General features: G+C 28.1%; 2 protein-coding genes across 3 annotated transcripts; one reads left to right on the top strand and one right to left on the bottom strand.

Moving 5' to 3' along the window:
- Positions 1 to 836: 836 nt before the first annotated feature.
- On the top strand, positions 837 to 12,577 carry LOC119668126 (ATP-binding cassette sub-family B member 7, mitochondrial-like). Of its 2 annotated transcripts, none has more exons than XM_038077527.1 (9): positions 837 to 1,072; positions 5,512 to 5,641; positions 7,695 to 7,860; positions 7,949 to 8,103; positions 8,176 to 8,342; positions 9,657 to 9,767; positions 9,826 to 10,620; positions 10,697 to 10,972; positions 12,222 to 12,577. In XM_038077527.1, the coding sequence occupies exons 1-9, from the start codon at positions 941 to 943 to the stop codon at positions 12,420 to 12,422; spliced, it is 2,133 nt and encodes a 710-aa protein (XP_037933455.1). In that variant the 5' UTR covers positions 837 to 940; the 3' UTR covers positions 12,423 to 12,577. The 2 variants fall into 2 exon arrangements, with proteins under 2 accessions (XP_037933455.1, XP_037933456.1); XM_038077528.1 differs by having other exon boundaries at positions 838 to 1,072; positions 7,737 to 7,860.
- A 447-nt stretch (positions 12,578 to 13,024) lies between these two features.
- Positions 13,025 to 15,917, bottom strand: LOC119679660 (vitamin K-dependent gamma-carboxylase-like). Its single transcript, XM_038092148.1, has 4 exons — positions 15,716 to 15,917; positions 15,252 to 15,573; positions 14,848 to 15,194; positions 13,025 to 14,792 (listed from the first exon to the last, which is right to left on the bottom strand). Exons 1-4 carry the CDS (start codon positions 15,915 to 15,917, stop codon positions 13,576 to 13,578), a joined length of 2,088 nt encoding a protein of 695 aa, XP_037948076.1. The 3' UTR covers positions 13,025 to 13,575.
- Between the last annotated feature and the right edge of the window lie 4,300 nt (positions 15,918 to 20,217).

Raw genomic sequence — 20,217 nt, 5'->3', positions numbered from 1 at the left:
AAGCAAGAAAGTGGACAAGATATATATTGATATTAAAAAATATATATTATATTAAATATAGTTTCTTGATATTATAAAATTTAAATAGGCTTTAGTGAACAAAATATTTAACACTAAAATATAAAGTTGTATTTAATATTTTTTATTCAGTGTCCCGACGTCTCGGAGTTTTTTCAAAGTCAAAAAAACGTTGAAATGTCGGTAACACTAAATAAAAATATTAAATATTATAGTTTTATTTAATTTTAAATACTTTGTTCACTGAAGCCTATTAAAATTTATTAAATTATATATTTAAATATTTGACGCGCAATTAAAAAAGGTCCACCAACGCTTGGTGCTTATTGCGCTCCACAATAAGGAACAAGAAAACAAGCCAAATTGGTTCTCAACATATAAAATTCATTTTTTTTAAATTATTGTTAATTTACTAAAAACTGTTACAAATATGCTATATAGCTTGTACCAATTATTTATTTGTATTTAACCTACCTTTTATACATACAGCATTAATTATACGCATTTTATATTAAACTATTTATGTGGCCAATTTGAAACTAACTGTAATAAGTGCAGTTCTATAAAAAAACACAGTTTCATATAAGTATCTAAATAAATAATAAATTATTTCAATTACCTTGTTAAAAGATATATTTGTAAATAGTTAAACATTTTTAACTGTTTAAATAAATAATAATTGAAACTATAATTACTCACAATTATTGAAACTATAATTATATTTTGAAAATTGTTTTTTGTTCAGCAACCACAATGTACAGTACAGTAACTCTCAAACTTTAAAAGTGACGTTTCGCAACTACGTTATTAAGCATTTCACATTACGTGACGTAAACTAAACAGCTGTTGGACACTTTTTTAATTACACGTTCTAAGTAAAATCAGTGAAAATATTAGAACGCTGAGGAAAGTTAATTAAATAATGTCTGCAATTGTACAATTGACAAGAATTTGTGGTAAACAGCAAGGAAGAACGATAAACACATTTCATGCCATAAAAGGCGCCAGTTTCTATAAATTCAATATTACGAATAATCGTGTGATTACACACTTGGTAAGAAAATAATAGAAAAAAATCAAGGCTATGTTTGCTGTGGTTCCAAATTATCAATTGCAGATTTCATAACAATATGTTAAGCAATTTAACTAAAAAAAATAAAACAAATATGTTTTGTTATTTATAAGTTAGGTCAATCAACTGTTAAAAAGTGTGTTGTTTTGGCCTTTTTTTGTAAATATGCAATTTATCGGAAAATTAATAATATTATTTTGATTTCAAATAATATATAATAATTGTTGGCAAATGTAAGATTAGTGTAAATAATAATTAAAAGATTTGGTTTTATCATATATTGCAATTGCACACAATTGATAACAGTAGATAACAAATTATTACAAAAAAAACTCAAATTTTCAATATCACGTATTCTGTTAATGGAATCAAGTTCCATTAAATCAACTAATTTCCTTTCATTAATAAAATAATTCGATTTTAATATTCTAACTTATACTTTTAATTGTTAACTTATAATGCTAAACTAAACAATTCCAAACAATAATAATATATGTTTGGCTTATATGAAACTTATGCTTTCCCTAAACTTGCTAACGTTGCTAATTGTTGCTTTTCTTTCTAATTTTCTCGTTGCAGAATATTTAAGAGATTAAGAAGCAATAAAAAAGTTTTAACTTTGCCAAACTCCAGTAAAAAAAAACAAAAAAAGATTTCTCAAAATAGCAAACAACACACTTTAACCGTTGTGAAAACAAAAGCTGTACAAGTTTTAAGTTTCTAAATTACTTAGATTAAAGCCTTACATTCCCACCTAACGATCTATTAAAAATGGGTCGCACTTCACGTGTACGTAGGCGTCTGCACCGCAAGTCAACGCATGAAGAAGGTAATTTTTTACCAGATCTATATAAATATATGCATTCGAAAGGTTGGAAAAATGAAAGTCAACTAACAGTACGTGACTTCTCTGAGACTGGACGCGGTATATGTTACAAGCAAACACAAATAAATAACCATGATAATATCATTATAAAAGTACCAATAAAATCATTCATCACCATTGCAACATTAGAGACAGATGATGACTTCAAGCAGGTTTTTAGTTCCGTTGAGTTCAGTGAAGAAAATCGTATCAATTTTCAAGAACTTCTAGCACTTTATCTATGCTATCAGAACCATCTGCAGCAGCGGTCACCATTATACGCTTACCTCCAAACAATACCTAGAAGCTTTACAAACCCATACTTTTGTACGTTAGATGAAATGCGTTGTTTACCTGAAGAACTACTCGAAAAGATAATAGCACAGAAAACAACAATCAAAACAAGCTACGCAAATTTAAGAAAAATTCTCGCTACGAACCACTGTGCCTGTTGTGGTTTACACTTTCTTGATGTTACTTTTACTATACAGTTATATGAGTGGGCCTATTTTGCTGTTAACTCCCGTACAGTACATTTAAGTACTAATTATGTGACAACAAATAATGGTGTGTTCTTCAAAAAATTACTGAACAATGCACCCACTATGGCCTTAGCACCATTTCTGGATATGGCCAATCACAGCGATAAAATCAACACTTGTCCTATGGTCATTGCTAATGACAAAAATGAGTTGGAATTTATGATAAAACTAGAACGTAGTTCACTTCCAACCAAACCCTTTGAGCAACTATACATCAGTTACGGCATGTGTACAAATTTTCGATTATTAACAGATTATGGCTTTTCGTTGCCTGGTAATAGACATGAAGTCTTTACTATCACTCTAAGTGATATTGAAAAGTTTATCAAGGCTGGCAAAAATGGTTACGGTTACTCCTTCCATCGTAATAAGTTCAAATTTATACGTGATCATAACCTTCATGATGCTATGTTAATTATCTTTGACGAAGGTATGTCACACAATCTGCATTTGGTCTTACATTTGTTATTTAAAGTGGAGTCGTATTTCCCGAATATATTAAGTGAGATTGCATTTGGTGATGCACAACAATTGGCTGATGTACAATTGGAACTGAATTTATTGTTGGAATATAAAATTTCAGAGTACACGACTTTTCTACAGCAATTGTCTCGGCTTAACACTCTAACAGCATCTGCAACTATGGCAAAGAATTACCTTACAGAATGTATTGAGTTCCTAAAAATGTACATAAGCTAGTTATACTATAGGATACAGTATATAAAGTAGTTTATACAGTTTATAATACAAAGTAGTATATAATCATATAATTTTGGCTAATGTATAAAAATTAGTTTTATTGTCCGGGTATACGTCTCTGAGTCAGTCATCGCCTATTCAAGTAGCTCAGTGCGGGTTACAACAACAACAACAAAACTTGACTGTCTGAAATAAAGGGTGGATCAAAAATATTCCTAACTGCTTTAAGCTAATTTTAGTCTATGATGTCATATATTTCAATGGACACTCTGGAAAACGCACAGTTTCTTAAACAGATGTTTTTCATAATATTATAATCTTTCTGATTTAATGCTAAAGTTTTCATAAGTTTTGAAAAAGAAAAGAGAAATTTTAATGTACACATATGTAAATATATTTATGTATATATATAGATATATATATATATATACCAGTTATATTACAATATATTTATTAATTATATGTTGAGCTCTCATATATAGATGTGTTAATAGAACACTTCCACATATATATATACATATATAGATAGATATAGATAACTTTTTATTGAGCCTTGTAATATTAATAATATATATAAATAAAAATTGATATTAAATAAAATATTAATATAATAATAATAAATATTAAAATTAATATTTAGTTATTACTTAATTTTGTATTCTTATAATCAACTAATAAACTAAAGTTTAAAAGTTAAAGTTATTTTAAATATATTTTTTTTTTATGCAAAATAATTATAAGTATATATGATGAAAAGAAATCTAAAAATATAAAAAAAAATTTGGAACCTACGCAAATTATTTTTTTAATAAGAATATTGGCCTTTAAAATAATAAAGAAACAAAAATTAATAAATATCAATTCTAAATTATACATATTATGTTATTATTTTACACTTTTAATATACAAGTATTTCTCAGCCCAAAATGTACTACATATCACAAAATTAAGCAATGAGCTATACATAGGTCGGTAGCAATATTTGTTCAAAAAATAATGTCCGATCATTCACGAATCAGTGGTTTCAGCAGTGAAGTCATCTTGACTATTTGCATGGGTTCTTGCTGCGTTCTTCGTAGCTAGGAGCTTATGAGATCTCTCCGGTTCTTTGACACAATTGTGATTGAACAATTATTGTGGAAACTAGATCAGTTCACTTGTTTTCATACCATCAATTGGCAGAGGAATAATTCGCCAGAGATGAAGCGAACCAAAACACTTATCATTTTTTCATTATTTTTTTGGGTTGAAAGTGGTTATAAATCCACTTTTGGAATTCTAATAGGTCTTGCTTTTAGAAAAGTACATTAATTTGATAAAATAGATGAATAAGGTCCGAAAAGTTTCCAAAAAAACCAATTAAATCTTTTAAATAAAAGGCATATGTCTTCAAATAAAAGATATTAAATCAAAAGATATAAGATTAAAGGTATTTGTATGAATAGTTGTCAAGATATTGAACGATTCTTGATTAAACAATTTTTTTAGGCAGAGCGTTTTTGTTATCTTATATATCGGTAGATACTAAAAGTGTAATGCCTACTATTACATTTTTTTTTTTTTTGCATCAATAAGTCATTTCTCTATAAATTCCGGCGAACAGGCTCCTAGATAGTATGTCTACAAAAAATTCTTGCGAAATCTCTTTTGTGGCACGTGACTGCAAGGTAAACCATGAATGCTTACGCTGTACATTCCGCTGGCATATACATTCCGGCACTACTCGTATTTTCAAACGAGCAAGTGTTGCTGCTATTTCTCAATACCTATCTTAATATATGCTCTACATTAATCATGTCACCGTCAGATGATGAGTATCCATCTAACACCATCTTTCGTTTATTCAATAGTACTGGATAGCTTCCTACCATGTACTTCACAGTCTTCTATGTTTTTCGTTTTCTCACAATTCAAAGTTTATTTAGCTGGTAAATTAACCGACATTGTCCTGTTAGAATTTTCATTATAATCTTTAAATTATTTCCTGTTAAAATCAGTCCCTTATACGTGAATTAGAATGTATTAGACCTTATAGGTTTTCCCAGCATAATATCCTTATTTTTTTTTATATTTTAATTTTCTTTTCTTCTAAAAAGTAGAAGAAATGTTACTCTTCTTTGGTCGAAAAAAAAAACTAGGCCTACAACACCTTTTATTGGTAGCATAACAGCCTCGATTATTTTGACTCAGTATGTTTAGCTTTTTTAAGCACAGCCATCAACAGTTCTCATGGGACTAATAATTACTAATATGTATAAAAATTTATCAAATATATATTTAAATAAAAAAAATTGCATTTTTTTTATAATTTTTAGATATATTGCACACGATCTTCAAGTTCTGTTGAGGATGTCACGAAACCGAAAAGAAAAATTACGCCATTCACACCAACGCCTGGCAGTAAAATATTGGGTGGAGTTTTTGCTAAAAAAGTACCGGCGAAAGGTAATTAAACTAAAAATTGCAATAATAAATATATTTATAAAGGATGCTCCTGTGACAACATTGATACTAAAATAAAAAAAAATATTTAATAAAACTGCTCGGAACTTAATATGGCTAGAAAACCTTTTGGGTTTGTAAGTTACAAAAGTAGGTTGTTAAGGTGGAAGAACGTAAGTTCAAATATAAAGAAACTGCTTGTTATATCAGCACATCTGTTATGTATTTAACTAAATTTAATTGTAAATAAATTTCTGCATTTGAAAGATACTAACACTTTACAATCAGATGTGCATTAACTAGTAATTTGTCACCATCTTCACTTGGTGAGGAATTTCAATTGGAGTCCTTAATAGCTAGTAGCGTCTGATAAACATGTATAAACATGTATAACCTTATTATTTTTTTAAAGAATGTGACACTATATGGTCAAACTAGTATTGCATATAATAAAAGAAAACTAATTTTAGTGGTGGATATGTGAAACCTTTTAGTCTATACTTATTGTACTTAGATATATGTACGAAAATAGTCCTACAGAACTGAATTTAATTTATAATTATATAGTCAAAACCTTGCTTTTAATCTTAATCCAAAATTTATTTTTTGTGTCCGGGTTAGATTACGAATGCTTCATCAAAGATAATACTATAAGCATCGATGTTTTATGTCTCAATACTGACTTCAGTCATACTTAAGCTATCAACTTTTTTGACTTAAGTCAGTTTTGAGATTTAAGTATCTATTGTGAAATCAGTCCTGAATTGCTGAAAATCATTATGCCTTCTAATACTTAAGATGTAGAAGTTTTGCATTTTTGTAGTGTGCTGCTACATGCTTCTTGTGGAATGGTCTTCTTATATTTTTTTAATAGAGAGCGTTACTTAAAACCTATAAAGAAATGTCTGGAAATGATATATTTAAATGTTTAATGTGAACCCTCAACTGTTATTTGTAACTATTGCTAACAGGTTGTTACTTGTTAATGGATAGTTGAAAATATTGAACCCAGCTTGTGTTTAGATAAAGGAACCAAGTTGCGTTAATATGATTGGATTTATAAGCAGACGTTTAAATAAATGTGACTGAGATTAGTATGGTCAACTTAACATAAAAACAGATGGACGGTATCATTAGATGCAGAGCTACAGTTCGGATACACATAAGAGATAGACAACAAAATAGTTGTTTAATCATTTTCAAACAACTTCCCAGTAAAGTCTCAGAGGTTTAACTGAATCGATTTAGTCTGTTTTCAATTCTCACAACTGAATTATGTTCATCAGTTTCAAATTTCTATGATATATGCAAAATTTAGTAAGTACAATAAATTGGTTGAAAGAAGTTGCTCTCTTATTTATATAAGATTTATTGTATTCAAAATTTCCTAAAAAGTTGAAGAAAACTATAAAATTTTGTTATAAACGATATTGCAGCATTTATTGATTTATACTAAATATAAATATATATCATATTATTTAATATATATATATATATTATTATTATTAATAAATATATACATATATAATATTATGATTGAAAAAAAATAATATTTAACTTTCAAGAGGAAGTGTTATTTTCTCTATTCTCTATTACTCTATTTTGTCTTAGATAATTTTAATCCCTACTCTATACTGAAGTGTAAATGGGGTTAAGGACTCCTTTTGAAACTCTGCCAAATACTTTCTGCATTCATTAAAAGTTTTGTTATATTTATTTTGATTTTAATAAAAATAATTTTGTATTTCCGTTTTACCTATTTTTACCACATTATTAGTTCTTTATTAATTATAAATATTGTAAGACACCAATAGTGTGAAAAGTCAATAAATTAATTTGTAACACAGTTTCTTTAAATCATAAATTAACAAATTAAAAAATTATTTTGTATATCACATATTTTTATGATTCTTATTAATATATTATTGTTGTGCATCCTCCAAGCTAACATTTATCAGTTTTTATTTTCAAATCAATCATCAAACTGCTTGTAATATAGTATATATGGCTGTGGTCCTGTAGGGATCTTACTTTTGAATTTAGTAAATCCCCACAGGTCACCAACGGCAATCCTTACGAAAATGTCATATTCACTTAGGAGGTACTGGTGATGGGGGGAATACTCTAGGAACACTTGATGCACCTGAAGTGACATCACAGGATATGCTGCGCGCTATGATGCATTACATTTGGCCCAAAGAAGATGCATTAGTAAGAAAAAGGTATCACCTTTTTTTATAATAAAATCAAAGAAGAAATGTTAAATGTTACTTACTTAATAAGCAATTACAATTTTCTTTATTTTTACAGAGTTGCGATATCATTGGGACTTTTAGCTGGTTCTAAAGTGTTAACAGTTTGTGTTCCATTTTTATTCAAAGGAGCTGTTGATGCAATGGGCACCCTTAATATGGACACAGCACCAGAAACTGTATTATCAGTAGCAACTGCCATGATGATAGGCTGTAAGTGAATAAAATTTTTATACGCTTATTTTTGACTATTGTTATCTCTCTATATATTTTCTACCTCTCCAGATGGTGTTGCACGTGCAAGTGCCGCAGCCTTCAATGAATTACGAAATGCAGTATTTGCCAAAGTTGCACATCATTCCATACGAAAAATTGCCACCAATGTTTTTTTACATTTACATAATTTAGATTTATCATTTCATTTAAATAAGCAAACTGGCGCCCTATCAAAGGTGAGCAAAAGATACAAGTTCAATAGATGTATCAACAGTATAATTAAGTTTGAAAAGTTTTAACCTAAAAACTAGCCCGATATAATGTTATATATTAAATCCAATAATGTTTGAGTGAAATCTTTAGTTTGAACTCAAGTTCATTCCACTCTTGATAATATCGATATAAGAAAAATATAAAATGCGGGCATTGAATAAATTTATAAAATATAATATAAAAACAAAACAACGGTATAATAACCTGAATATTGAATACTCCATAAACACAGCGACTTGTTTATAAGATGTACATCCAGACTGCTTGTTTTAACTCTTATAATATTATTATTTGATTGAAAATGTTGTACAACGCCACTCAGGTCGTGTATATACTACAACTATCATAATAATTATAGGCAAGATATTTTGGAAGTTATAATGCTTTACAATAAATCGTCATCATTCATTTCTTTAGCTCCTTGAAGACCGAATGAATTCTTCTATAAAATTTCAACTGTTTTATTGTCTCTAAAACATAAAATTGTCACCCCCGAATTCCATATGTCAGCTATCGACGTAAGGAACTACAATCAGGTTGTAACAGGTATTGAATATAACTAATTACCTATTTATCGTCATCAACTTTTTGAAATTTAGTATTAGTATAATTAATGCAGCCTTGGTTACATGCACAAGCAAGTGCTTAAAAGGACCGTGTGAACTCCTCAAAATTTTTTACTGGTAAGCTTTCCGAAAGTCTGGATAAACCTGTAGATCATTTCAACTGATTTTTTGTTCACTATATACTCCACAGCTATACTCCACATAATGCCACTCATTCGATTTCTTCCGAAATCCACACATTTAAACCGTATTGTTTAATTGATACGCCCGTCGGGGTGGCAGGATTATTTCACCGGAACCCAAATGAAATTCAATATACCTATCTGAACTTTCTTCTTTCCCTGTCACGTACCCTTTCAATTTGTGCAATGGCTTGTCAACCTTTTATGTGCTTGCTTTCAGATCGACATTTGGCTACAGCAACAATAACTGTATAGGTCAAGACCTCAAACATATCGACGCGGCCTAAGGGTTGATACAATTACTAGCGTGAGAAGCCGAAGGTGAAGAGTTAGGTTTCAGAAGAAAACTAAAAACCTTCTGTGATTATGTGTCACACAAAATCCATTTGCTTTAGGATTAAGCTCTTACATCCCTTTTCGAATGTATATTTATAGATATTTTTATTTCTTGATTATTTCAGTCAATAATTATTATATTTCTATATATATATTATATATAAATAATGTCCCTATTTTTATTTAATTTCAGACAATTGATCGAGGTTCACGAGGAATCAATTTTGTGCTAACAGCCATGGTTTTCAACATAGTACCCACAATATTTGAATTAGCTTTAGTTTCCAGTATTTTAGGAGTTAAAGTAAGTACATGTCTCGAAATTTGTAAGAAAATTTTTAATAAAATTTTAAATATTTTAGTGTGGCTTAGCTTTTGCTAGTGTATCTATGGGTTGTGTAGGAGTCTATGCTGTCTACACACTTTCTGTAACGCAATGGCGTACAAAATTTCGTGTTTACATGAATCAAGCTGAAAACGAAGCTGGCAATAAAGCTGTAGATTCCTTAATAAATTATGAAACTGTTAAATATTTTAATAATGAAAAATTCGAAGCTGGGCGTTATAATGCTGTGCTTAAGAAATACGAAACAGCTAGCTTAAAAACTAGCTCCAGTTTGGCGCTACTTAATTTTGGTCAAAATGCCATCTTCAGTTCTGCACTGAGCATAATAATGGTGCTAGCTGCTAATGAAATTGTTAAAGGCAATATGACAGTTGGAGATTTGGTTATGGTTAATGGATTACTATTTCAACTATCAATACCATTGGGATTTTTAGGAAGTGTGTATCGTGAAGTGCGTCAAGCCTTATTAGATATGCAATCAATGTTTACATTGATGAATGTAGATAGTAAAGTACATGTACCTGTAAATGCACCACATTTAGCATTGGGCAATAATAATGCATCAATTGAATTTAAAAACGTTTCGTTTGAATATGAGTCTGGAAAACCAATATTTAAGGATTTATCATTTAGTATACCAGCTGGTAAAAATATTGCATTTGTCGGTGGTTCTGGGTCTGGCAAATCATCTATGGTACGCTTGTTATATAGATTTTTCGAACCAAATGCTGGTCAAATATTAATTGGCGGACAGGATATAAGTGCAGTTGATATAGAAAGCTTAAGAAAATCTATTGCCGTTGTACCACAGGTATTGAAATAGTTTTTATAATTTCTTTTTATATATATAAAATATATAAGATATTATACATTTTAACATTTTGCAGGATTCTGTGCTATTTCATGATACAATAAGACACAATATACACTATGGCGATTTAAGTAAATCTCAAGAAGACATCGAAAATTCGGCACGTATGGCTGATTTACACGATTCGATTACAGTTTGGCCGAAAAAATATGATACACAAGTTGGTGAAAGAGGTCTTAAATTATCTGGAGGAGAGAAGCAACGTGTGGCAATAGCACGTGCTATATTGAAAAACTCACCGATTTTAATATTTGACGAAGCCACAAGTAGCTTGGATTCAATAACAGAATATGTAAGCACAAAAGTTTTTATATTTTTAAAGCTACTAAGTTATTTTTCTAGTTTTATAAGATATTCTTAAACTGAATGCAAATATTTCCAATATTTTCACATATTGGTATTCAGTGTTAAAGATAGACACTTTAAAGATAAAGAATACGTTATAAAACTTGTCTCTAAAAGTCAAATGCCGCTGGTCAGTTAAAGTTTCACCATTTCCAAAAGATGCTGTTTTTATTATTTTTAATTGTCGTCAAACGATTCCAAATTTTTCACCACTAAATAAAAACTAATAACAGAATAAGGGGTGAGAATTGATGGAATAAATTAATACACTGCCATTACCCTCGTTACATGTGTTAAGAATGGTGTAGAACCTTCAGTAATCACTTTAAATAACTTTGGACTTCTGTTCTCACTCTCATCTATAAAGCTTTCAAAGGACATGAATTAACCAACAATATAGTACGCATTTGTGATTCTATAGTTAGCTTGCTATATAGATATTTTTAAAAGGGGATCTATTTTCCACTTTTTTCAAAAAAAGTGTTTAAAGTTTGATATAGGGTTTTTAAGCCACTGGTGAATAGGAACCAACTTTGGCCGCTCACAAGGAATTGTCGCACTATCTGTATCAGTATATACATAAATCGAAAATACAGTATTATATAAAAATAATATTTTTAATAATATTATTCAGTAGCTAATAATATTATTAACTACTGGAATAATCTTCTCCCCAATCATATTCAAAGTCAGTTATGTAGCATATACATCTTATTATTAATTTTTGCTTGTCATTATTTCTACGTTTTTAATTTTTAAAATAGGTTTACGCTGCTAATAATCGAATCTAATTGACTTTAAATATATAATCCCCAAGCAAGTGCTTAATATATTCAGATTGAGATATATGATCATACACATCCTACTATTATATCTCACTTGTCATATTACTAGTGAATCATATTATGCTGAATCTTAAAATCTTTAAAAATGACCCTAAGATAATAACAATAGTATGGATTGCATACTCCCTGTAATTGAATATGAAGCAATATCAATGAGTCATACCAGCTAAATCAACATTTTCCGAGCGAAGTATTTGCTGCTCAAAAACCAAGCTTTCTGCCTACAGTTCAACCTTATCTAACCTAACCAACACAAATTTTTGTTTTTAAAATTAAAAGATGTAATATTGATATCCATAAACAAACAAATGATAATAAACAATTTTTTAAATAATTTATAATAAATTTTAGAATATTCTGCAAGCCTTATCGCGTGCTACAAAGGGACGTACAAGTATTTGCATTGCTCACCGGTTATCTACTGTTATGGATGCCGATGAAATTTTAGTACTAGAAAATGGTAAAGTCGGCGAACGTGGAACTCACTCTGAATTACTAAAAAGAAATGGACTTTATGCACGTCTTTGGGAAACACAAACACAACAAATTTGACATCAAGAACAAATAGGAACTAATCAGTTAGGAAGTGGGAACAAGATTAACTTATTTGTATAGTGCTAGCCTTATCTTAAATGTAGTTTAAGTTTATTTTATTTTAATTACTAGAACGTTATATTTTATTTGTTGTTGTAATAATTTAAATCTAAAGACAATACTTTCATTTGTGTATAAATTTTATTAAGTATAATAGAGTTTAACATATGCATATGTATGTTTATGTAGATAGTTACAATTTAAAAAAAATGTAAATAAATAATGTCGTATATGCCAACAATTTATAATAAATTTTATTTTAAATTAAAAAAAATTTGAATAGTTATTATCCATTTATCACGATTTAGTTTTGTATATAACTAATTAGGTTTGAAGCCACTTATAAGACGAAATTAACAAATTATTTTTAAAATCAAATATGATAAATTTTAATTTAAAATATTTAAATTTTCAAATTTATATGAAAAATTAAAAAAAATTCCAATGTATATTTTAAGAAAGTATTTCACACTTGAAAATTTATTTAATACATTCAATACAAAATTTATTTATATTAAATAGAATAATTTAACATAAAGATATTTAGAGATTGTTTTATAAAATGGTAATTTCATTATAGTAACACATTATCACATTTCTCTGTTAGAGCTCACAATGGTCCTAAGTCATATTTTGTATTTTCATAGATAATATATTATCACTCATCTCCCCCAACTAAGAATCGGAAAGTAGGTTTCGTCGTGAGGTTGCGAAAACTTTAAAGTTAATTGAAATTTAATTTGATTATTTGATTTGTTCAAATATTTATGTATATAGTTGTATCATGGAGTTCCAAGTGCATTTCATCTGTTCAGAGCGCTATACTTAGCACACATCTCCGGATAGAGTCCCAAACATAATTTTTCTTATTAACATATTACATTTGACTTTCTCATCTATTAAAATATTTATTTAATTGTGTCTTATAAGTTTCTTTTAACCATCTACCTATGTTTAATAAAAATCATTAATAAGTACATAATTATATATTTGTTGTTAAAATTCAACTAACCACATTTCTATGAACTACATGACTACATAAATGCAAATGTCAAAAAATTCATTGAGAAATTAATTTTGGTTAAGTCCATTTAATTCAACTTCAATCACACTAATTTCTTTCGCGTAACTCCATAGGTATTGGTACACCGTATATTAAAAATAATAGACAATTTCCTATATGTGTTAAAAATTTTTTATAATTATCTAATCGATTTTTAAATTCAGGCCAGAGTGGTAAGATTGGTTTAGAGTGTGGAATTTTATCAGTTATGATAAAATCACTTTCTAACATTGTCTTATTAACATAGGTGTAAAGATACGAAGACGGCTTCAAGCCTACCGTTGTGACATGATGTGTAATACCAGGCTTTAAACAAATACTCTTACCAGCAGTTAAAAAGTATGTTTCATTTTCACCATCATTATTGAATCTGACATTTCCCTCCAATATGGTAAGTGTGACATTTGTCAAATCGGATGATATAAAATTATCCAAAGTTAAACCCGGAAAATCAGCTACAAAAACAACATCTGAATAATTATTCCAGGCAAGTACTTCATTTGCAATTGTCTTTAGCTTAGGACGCATATCATTTAACTCATTTAATAACGGCAGAGACCATGTTGTGCTCTTAAATGGTGACCATTTTGCCGTAAGCAGATCAACACGTGGATCAAAAACACGCTGCTGAAACCGACCATTCATAGAGCACCATATTTCAAAATATATCGAAAAGTTTTTAGATGATAATGGTGTAGATGTTGGATCCCTTGCATAATCCTCTAATATATTATTTTCAATACATTTTGCATACTGTACTGCCATATCAGCATATTTCGTCCAACGATCATAATCAGTATATGCATATGGGTTTATAAAGTGTACTTTCTCATTATTGTTGTCAACTATCTTCACCGAAGTTATTACTGTATCATAGCTATGTACCATCATATCCCAGGAATAACCGTATAAACCTTTCGTCCAGTTATTGTATCCTTTGGTTAGAAAATGAGAATATGGCAAGAATAATTGTAAAGCGCAATAAATCAAAATTGCAACGCTACGCAATAAAGCAGATCTACTAGTTTTATGTTTTTGTATTATTTCCTTTTGGCATGAACAACATAAGACACCTTTGAGTTCTTTAATTTCTTCCACTAGATTCTCTTTATTTAACACATTAGTCTTAGTATTTAACTGGTTTCCTTTATCAATGGTTTTAGTTTCCTTAGCAACTCCAAAATATTTTATGAAACTAATTTTACGCGGCCAGTCAAATCCGAAAAATAAAGGCACTTCTGCCAAGCACACCCAAGGAAACATACCTGAAATGAAAAATATCTTACAAAACAATTCTCATACAAAACTAAATTCATTTACCGATTACAAACAGTCGGGAGTTCATCAAATGAAAGCTAAGCATAAAGGGAGTTGCTAGTACCCTAGTTTTTTCCCATGTCATCAAAAATGCTATTGAAAAATCAAAAATTGCTGTGAACCAGTGTACAATAAATAAATCGATAGTATCCACTGAAAGTACAGAACGAAATGGTGCAAATACCCAATGACGACTGAGACTAGACATAGCATATCCCGACAACCATTCGGTAGTAAACTTTTTTAATCCAGCGTACATATACAAGATGAAAAATTGGAATTTAATCAGAAAATAATTCCAATAAGGTACAGTATCGGTTGAAGATGCATTTTTATATTTGTCCAATGAACTGAAAGATATAAAAAATTTTATAAATTCTAATTAATGTATATGAAATTAAACTTACTAGCAATTATTTGCCTGTGTAAATAATAGTATGCTACCCACCAAACCAAATAGATAACTATGATTATTCCAAGCAGGTTTGTCCAATAAAAATATATACCAATACGGTACTATATATATTAGACAGCTTAATCGAAAATTATAACCCAACATAATACCCATAGCACCCAAAAACATTAAAATATATAAACAACCCATAATTGGTAGGCTAGCTGCTGATATGAAATTGAAAAGTGGGAAATGACAATGTTGTGGTTCACCAAATCGTACATCAAGTTGTGCGCCACCACGTTCCTCTGCAAGATCTATTAACATAGCAGCACCTAACGATATATAAACATAACATTAATATATTTCGATGTTATATATTTAATAAATATTTAATACATTTTATAATATTATATAATTTATTATATATAATATGATATATATATAATTTATTAATATATTTAATATAAAGCTTACCATAGAATATACGAAATGCAGCCAAAGCTGATGAATCCACTGGTCGATTTAACCAATTCGTAAAATTTGAAAGGTTTTGGAAATTGTTAAGATCGTAACCGGAAAAATTTCGGAATATACTTTCAAATATATTATGGGTTTTTTGTGCTCTCGTTTCCTTGCCTTCCTTGTTTGCATAAATCGACTTAGTTGTTTTAGACATTTTTTGGACACTAAAATTAATTTTATGTACATATGGTATATTAATTTAATACAGTTGTTTGCTTATTTCCTGTTGTCAACTTTTGGAATAATTAAAAGAGCATCAAAATTAATTATAAAAAGATATATAAATAAGTTAAAGTTTATAATTTTAAGTCTTTACAAAAATATATTGAATGAATTAAAACTTGTTTTAGCCTTATTAATAACTGCCTTCAAATAGCAGGTACTATTCCAGCACTATATTGTATGTTTCAAATATCTGTGCCAGGTGTATCGTTCATACACAAATTATGATATTTGCACCTAATCACAATGATCATCATACATATTTAGATTTTAAATAAAAATATGATATGATACACATACATGATAATTGTTATGATAAACATATTTCGAAGATTAAATTTCAATATATGATTTATTTATACGATATAATAGACTACTAGACTAGACCTAGACTTTAAAATATAATTCCAACTGTTCGAAGCTTCGAACATTTTAATGTTTGTGGTTACACAGACTATATCAGCTGTTCGATTCAAATGTTTCAATTTAGGTATACTCGAGATTCATAATGTTCGAACACTTTCAGCTCCTTGATTTCACCATACTTAATTTATTTTAAATTATTTTATTCTTTTATTAAATCTTTTTTTAACTCATATAGTTATATATAACATTATATAGCTAGGTCGTACTGTCCGGTAATGGCCAGTCATAAACCTGATTTATAACACTTTAATGACGGTAGTTATTTCATTAACTGTTAACATAAACGTTATGTACAGTATATTTTTTTATAAATATTGATTAGAATCACTTCGTGTAGTTAATCGCAGATTTTTAAACATAGATTATGAATCGTCAAGGCTGATGTAATGATTTGTAAAATGATTGTATATATTTTAAAAGTCCCAGATTTGCAACATCTTCCAAAAACATAACGATTCATGTTATTTTAGGACAGATAACTTTAAAATAGTACAGTTCCGTTCAAAAAGAGGTCAAATGATTACTCTATCTAAAACATATAAGATACCATGTTTCATTATCCTATATTAAACAAGCTTATTTTTTAAATTATGTAAAGATTAATATATCATTCAATGATTATGTTAAACTATGTTCATTATATCTATGTCTATATCCAAATGTGTTGACTCATTTGATTAATAATAAATCTACAACATCAGTATCTTCTAATACATAAGAAGAATTGGGCATCAATAAAATATCCGAATCGTCTGCGGTTTTATGATAGTCGCTTCGCACCGTTATAACCCTGTCCCTGTTTTTTATCTTTTTTTTTTAACAGTAGGGTTTTGCATATTCCTTTTCTTCTATTGCCTAGTAGATTTCAATCAAGATTCATTCCTATTTGCAGTTAAAACTTATTATATATATTCCCCAAAATTTTAATTGAACTATTCACATTTAGGAATTAATATAGTTTCATATTCGGTTAATTTGTCAATTACTTTAAACTATTGTTTAAAACTCAATAAACCACAATACATGGTATAAAATTGTTTGTCATAAAATAATTAATATTAAGGCATTAATTAAATTTAAACACTGCCTATATTTTATTAAAAATGGACTGATTGAATTTATTAAATTAATACGGCTCGTACTAATTCTATATATCATTCAAAAATAAAATATTGAGTTTAATAAACTCAATATTTAATTTATTATATTTAATAATTCAAAAAACCCGACCTGAGGAAAGAAGTTAAACAAATTCGTAACATTAGGGGCAGTGCAGGTAGCTACATTTCGTAATTATTATATGAATACATCTATGCATTCTTAAAAATTAACTCATTTTATTTATTAAATGTAAAAATTAAAAAATAATTTCAAATAACCCGCACTGGGGAAGAAGTCAAAAGAACTACGAAACGTTGGCTTTATAAAACTCTAATAAAATACCTATATTTTATTTTTATATAAAGTTTGATATTTATCCTGAAGCCTAAATTAATTATAATCTTTCTAGAATAAAAAAAAAAATTTTATTTGTTGATATAAATCTCATTAAGTATAAACATAATATTAAAAATAAACATATATTATTATTTTATATGATTGATTTATAGTTTATAGTATATTCCCGATAAACATATATATACTAATAACTGCATACTGACCTATTTCTCAGATAAAAAATGATAATTCCTAAAAACAATAAAATAACATATTTATATTTTGTGATTTAGTTAAAATTCCATAAAATATTATCATAGTTTGTCTGCCAGCATAACCTAACCTACATAAGCCTTAATTAGTAAATACAATAAAAAATGAAACATATTTTGTATATTTTTCTGAATTTATTAAAAATTCGACATAAATACATGCATGCATATTGATTTTTTTTTTGTTTGTATACTAAATACATTTTGGGTAAATAACTAATTTTTTATGTATTTTCACTTTTTTTACTAAAAACATAAAATTTTATAAATTTTATAAAGTTTACATGAATGTAAAAATTTTTAATGCATATCTTATAAATGATATTAAATGAGAATATTTCGAAACTGTATTCGACATTTTTATGTTGACAATGAAATGTGGCAAAAACGAATTTATCTTATTCATTTAAATTTTATATCGGTAGTTTCTAAAATTTGAAAAATTTGTTTTCTTATATATTGGAAAAGCTTTTAAAATTTTCTAAATTCTACATTTTGTTTTGTTAATAATAAATTTATTGTTTGTGTTTGTTGCTTAAATAATTTTGCCATTATCCTTGTTTACGCTTGCGAATATATTAATTCATATTTTAACTTGTAAGAGAATAAATTGTAAATATTAAATATATGTATTTCTTTCATTTTAAAAGTTGAATAATATTTTATAATTTTAAATCATTATTTTTTCATGCATTCATATTGTTTTTTATTTATAAAAGCTTTAGTTTTAAAATTCCAGTTAAATACTTGCAAAGATAATGAACATAGATGAGCTTAAAATATGAAAAATAAAATTAAGTCTTAAGTAAAAATAATTTATCTAATTTTATATTTTTTTTGTATTTTATTGTTTAAATGTCAATAGAAATTTTAAAAGTTATTATATATTAATAATAGAAAAAAAAAATTATAATCGGATAATTTGAAAAATATTTACTTAAAGCAAAATCTTTGGAAAGTTCTCGTTTTATAATTTTTGTTGATTTAAAAATGTTTTTTTTTTTTATAATGTGTTTTGAAAATCGTTTTATTTCTTTTTAGGTTAAATATTCTTTAAAATCTTTTAAATGTTTTATATTTTATATTTTTGTTTTTTATTTTTGCTTAATGTGGTGTAAATATACGACATATACGAGTAAGTTGCTAATTTCATTAATAATTTAAGTTTCAATTCTAAAATATTTGAAATGCATTTTTAAATCTTGTTAAGCTTTTATTTTATAAATTGTTATTTTGAAATATTTTTGAATAGAAGGGATAAACATTGTAATATATTTTCAGTAAATTGAATTATTATTTAATCGCTGAAGTTTTATAAGAAAAAGTTTTAAAATTTCATTTGCCAGCGACTTTGCCTAACTCACCCAGTCCCCAACCATGCACACACACATCACGATTAACTTCACTACACCTTCAACAGATTCATTTCATATGTTTTATATTATCAAGGAGTGCATTACTTGCCATCTCTTTCACACGTTTGCTCGTCTGGTTGGTGACTTTTACCCTTCTTTTGCCCCTTTTTCCTTCAAATACGATTTTGGTTCAACTGTGAACGTGGGGTAAATGGGCTTACCATAACGCCGCTAAAATAAATTATAATTTTATTAAATATTTTACAATTGTTAATTTATTTAATTATTATTATTTTATATATTTACCTGGGCCAAATGGACTCATTGAACAGTTCACTGAAGCGATAATCTGGTATAGAAATTTTAAATTTGCAATATGATAATTGCGATAAGTTTGCATCGTTCTTCACTAGTTTAGTGCACTTAACTAAGTTCTTATTAATTTTAAGCTCTTCTGCCAAGTGCTCAATGACATCGTCTTCACTGGTTGAAGTTGCAAACTTGCCTACTTGCACCCAACGCCCATAGTCGCAGACCACTTGCAGACGATCTGAATTACAATTGTTGCCAACCACAATTAGATTGTTAGTCTGTTTCTTTCCATCCACATTATTGGCATTTCCAAATTGAAAATATTGTTGGTACATTCGTCCCTGTATTTGATTAATACCATTACAGACTTTATTCAGCTTATCCTCCATAGTGCTTAACTTGGCGGCCAGCGCCTTTGGCGATTGATTTT

Source organism: Teleopsis dalmanni, chromosome 1, assembly GCF_002237135.1.
Source record: "Teleopsis dalmanni isolate 2A chromosome 1, ASM223713v2, whole genome shotgun sequence".
NCBI lineage: Eukaryota > Metazoa > Arthropoda > Insecta > Diptera > Diopsidae > Teleopsis > Teleopsis dalmanni.
The sequence above is the reverse complement of the archived record's forward strand: the minus strand, read 5'-3'. Positions and strand labels throughout refer to the sequence as shown.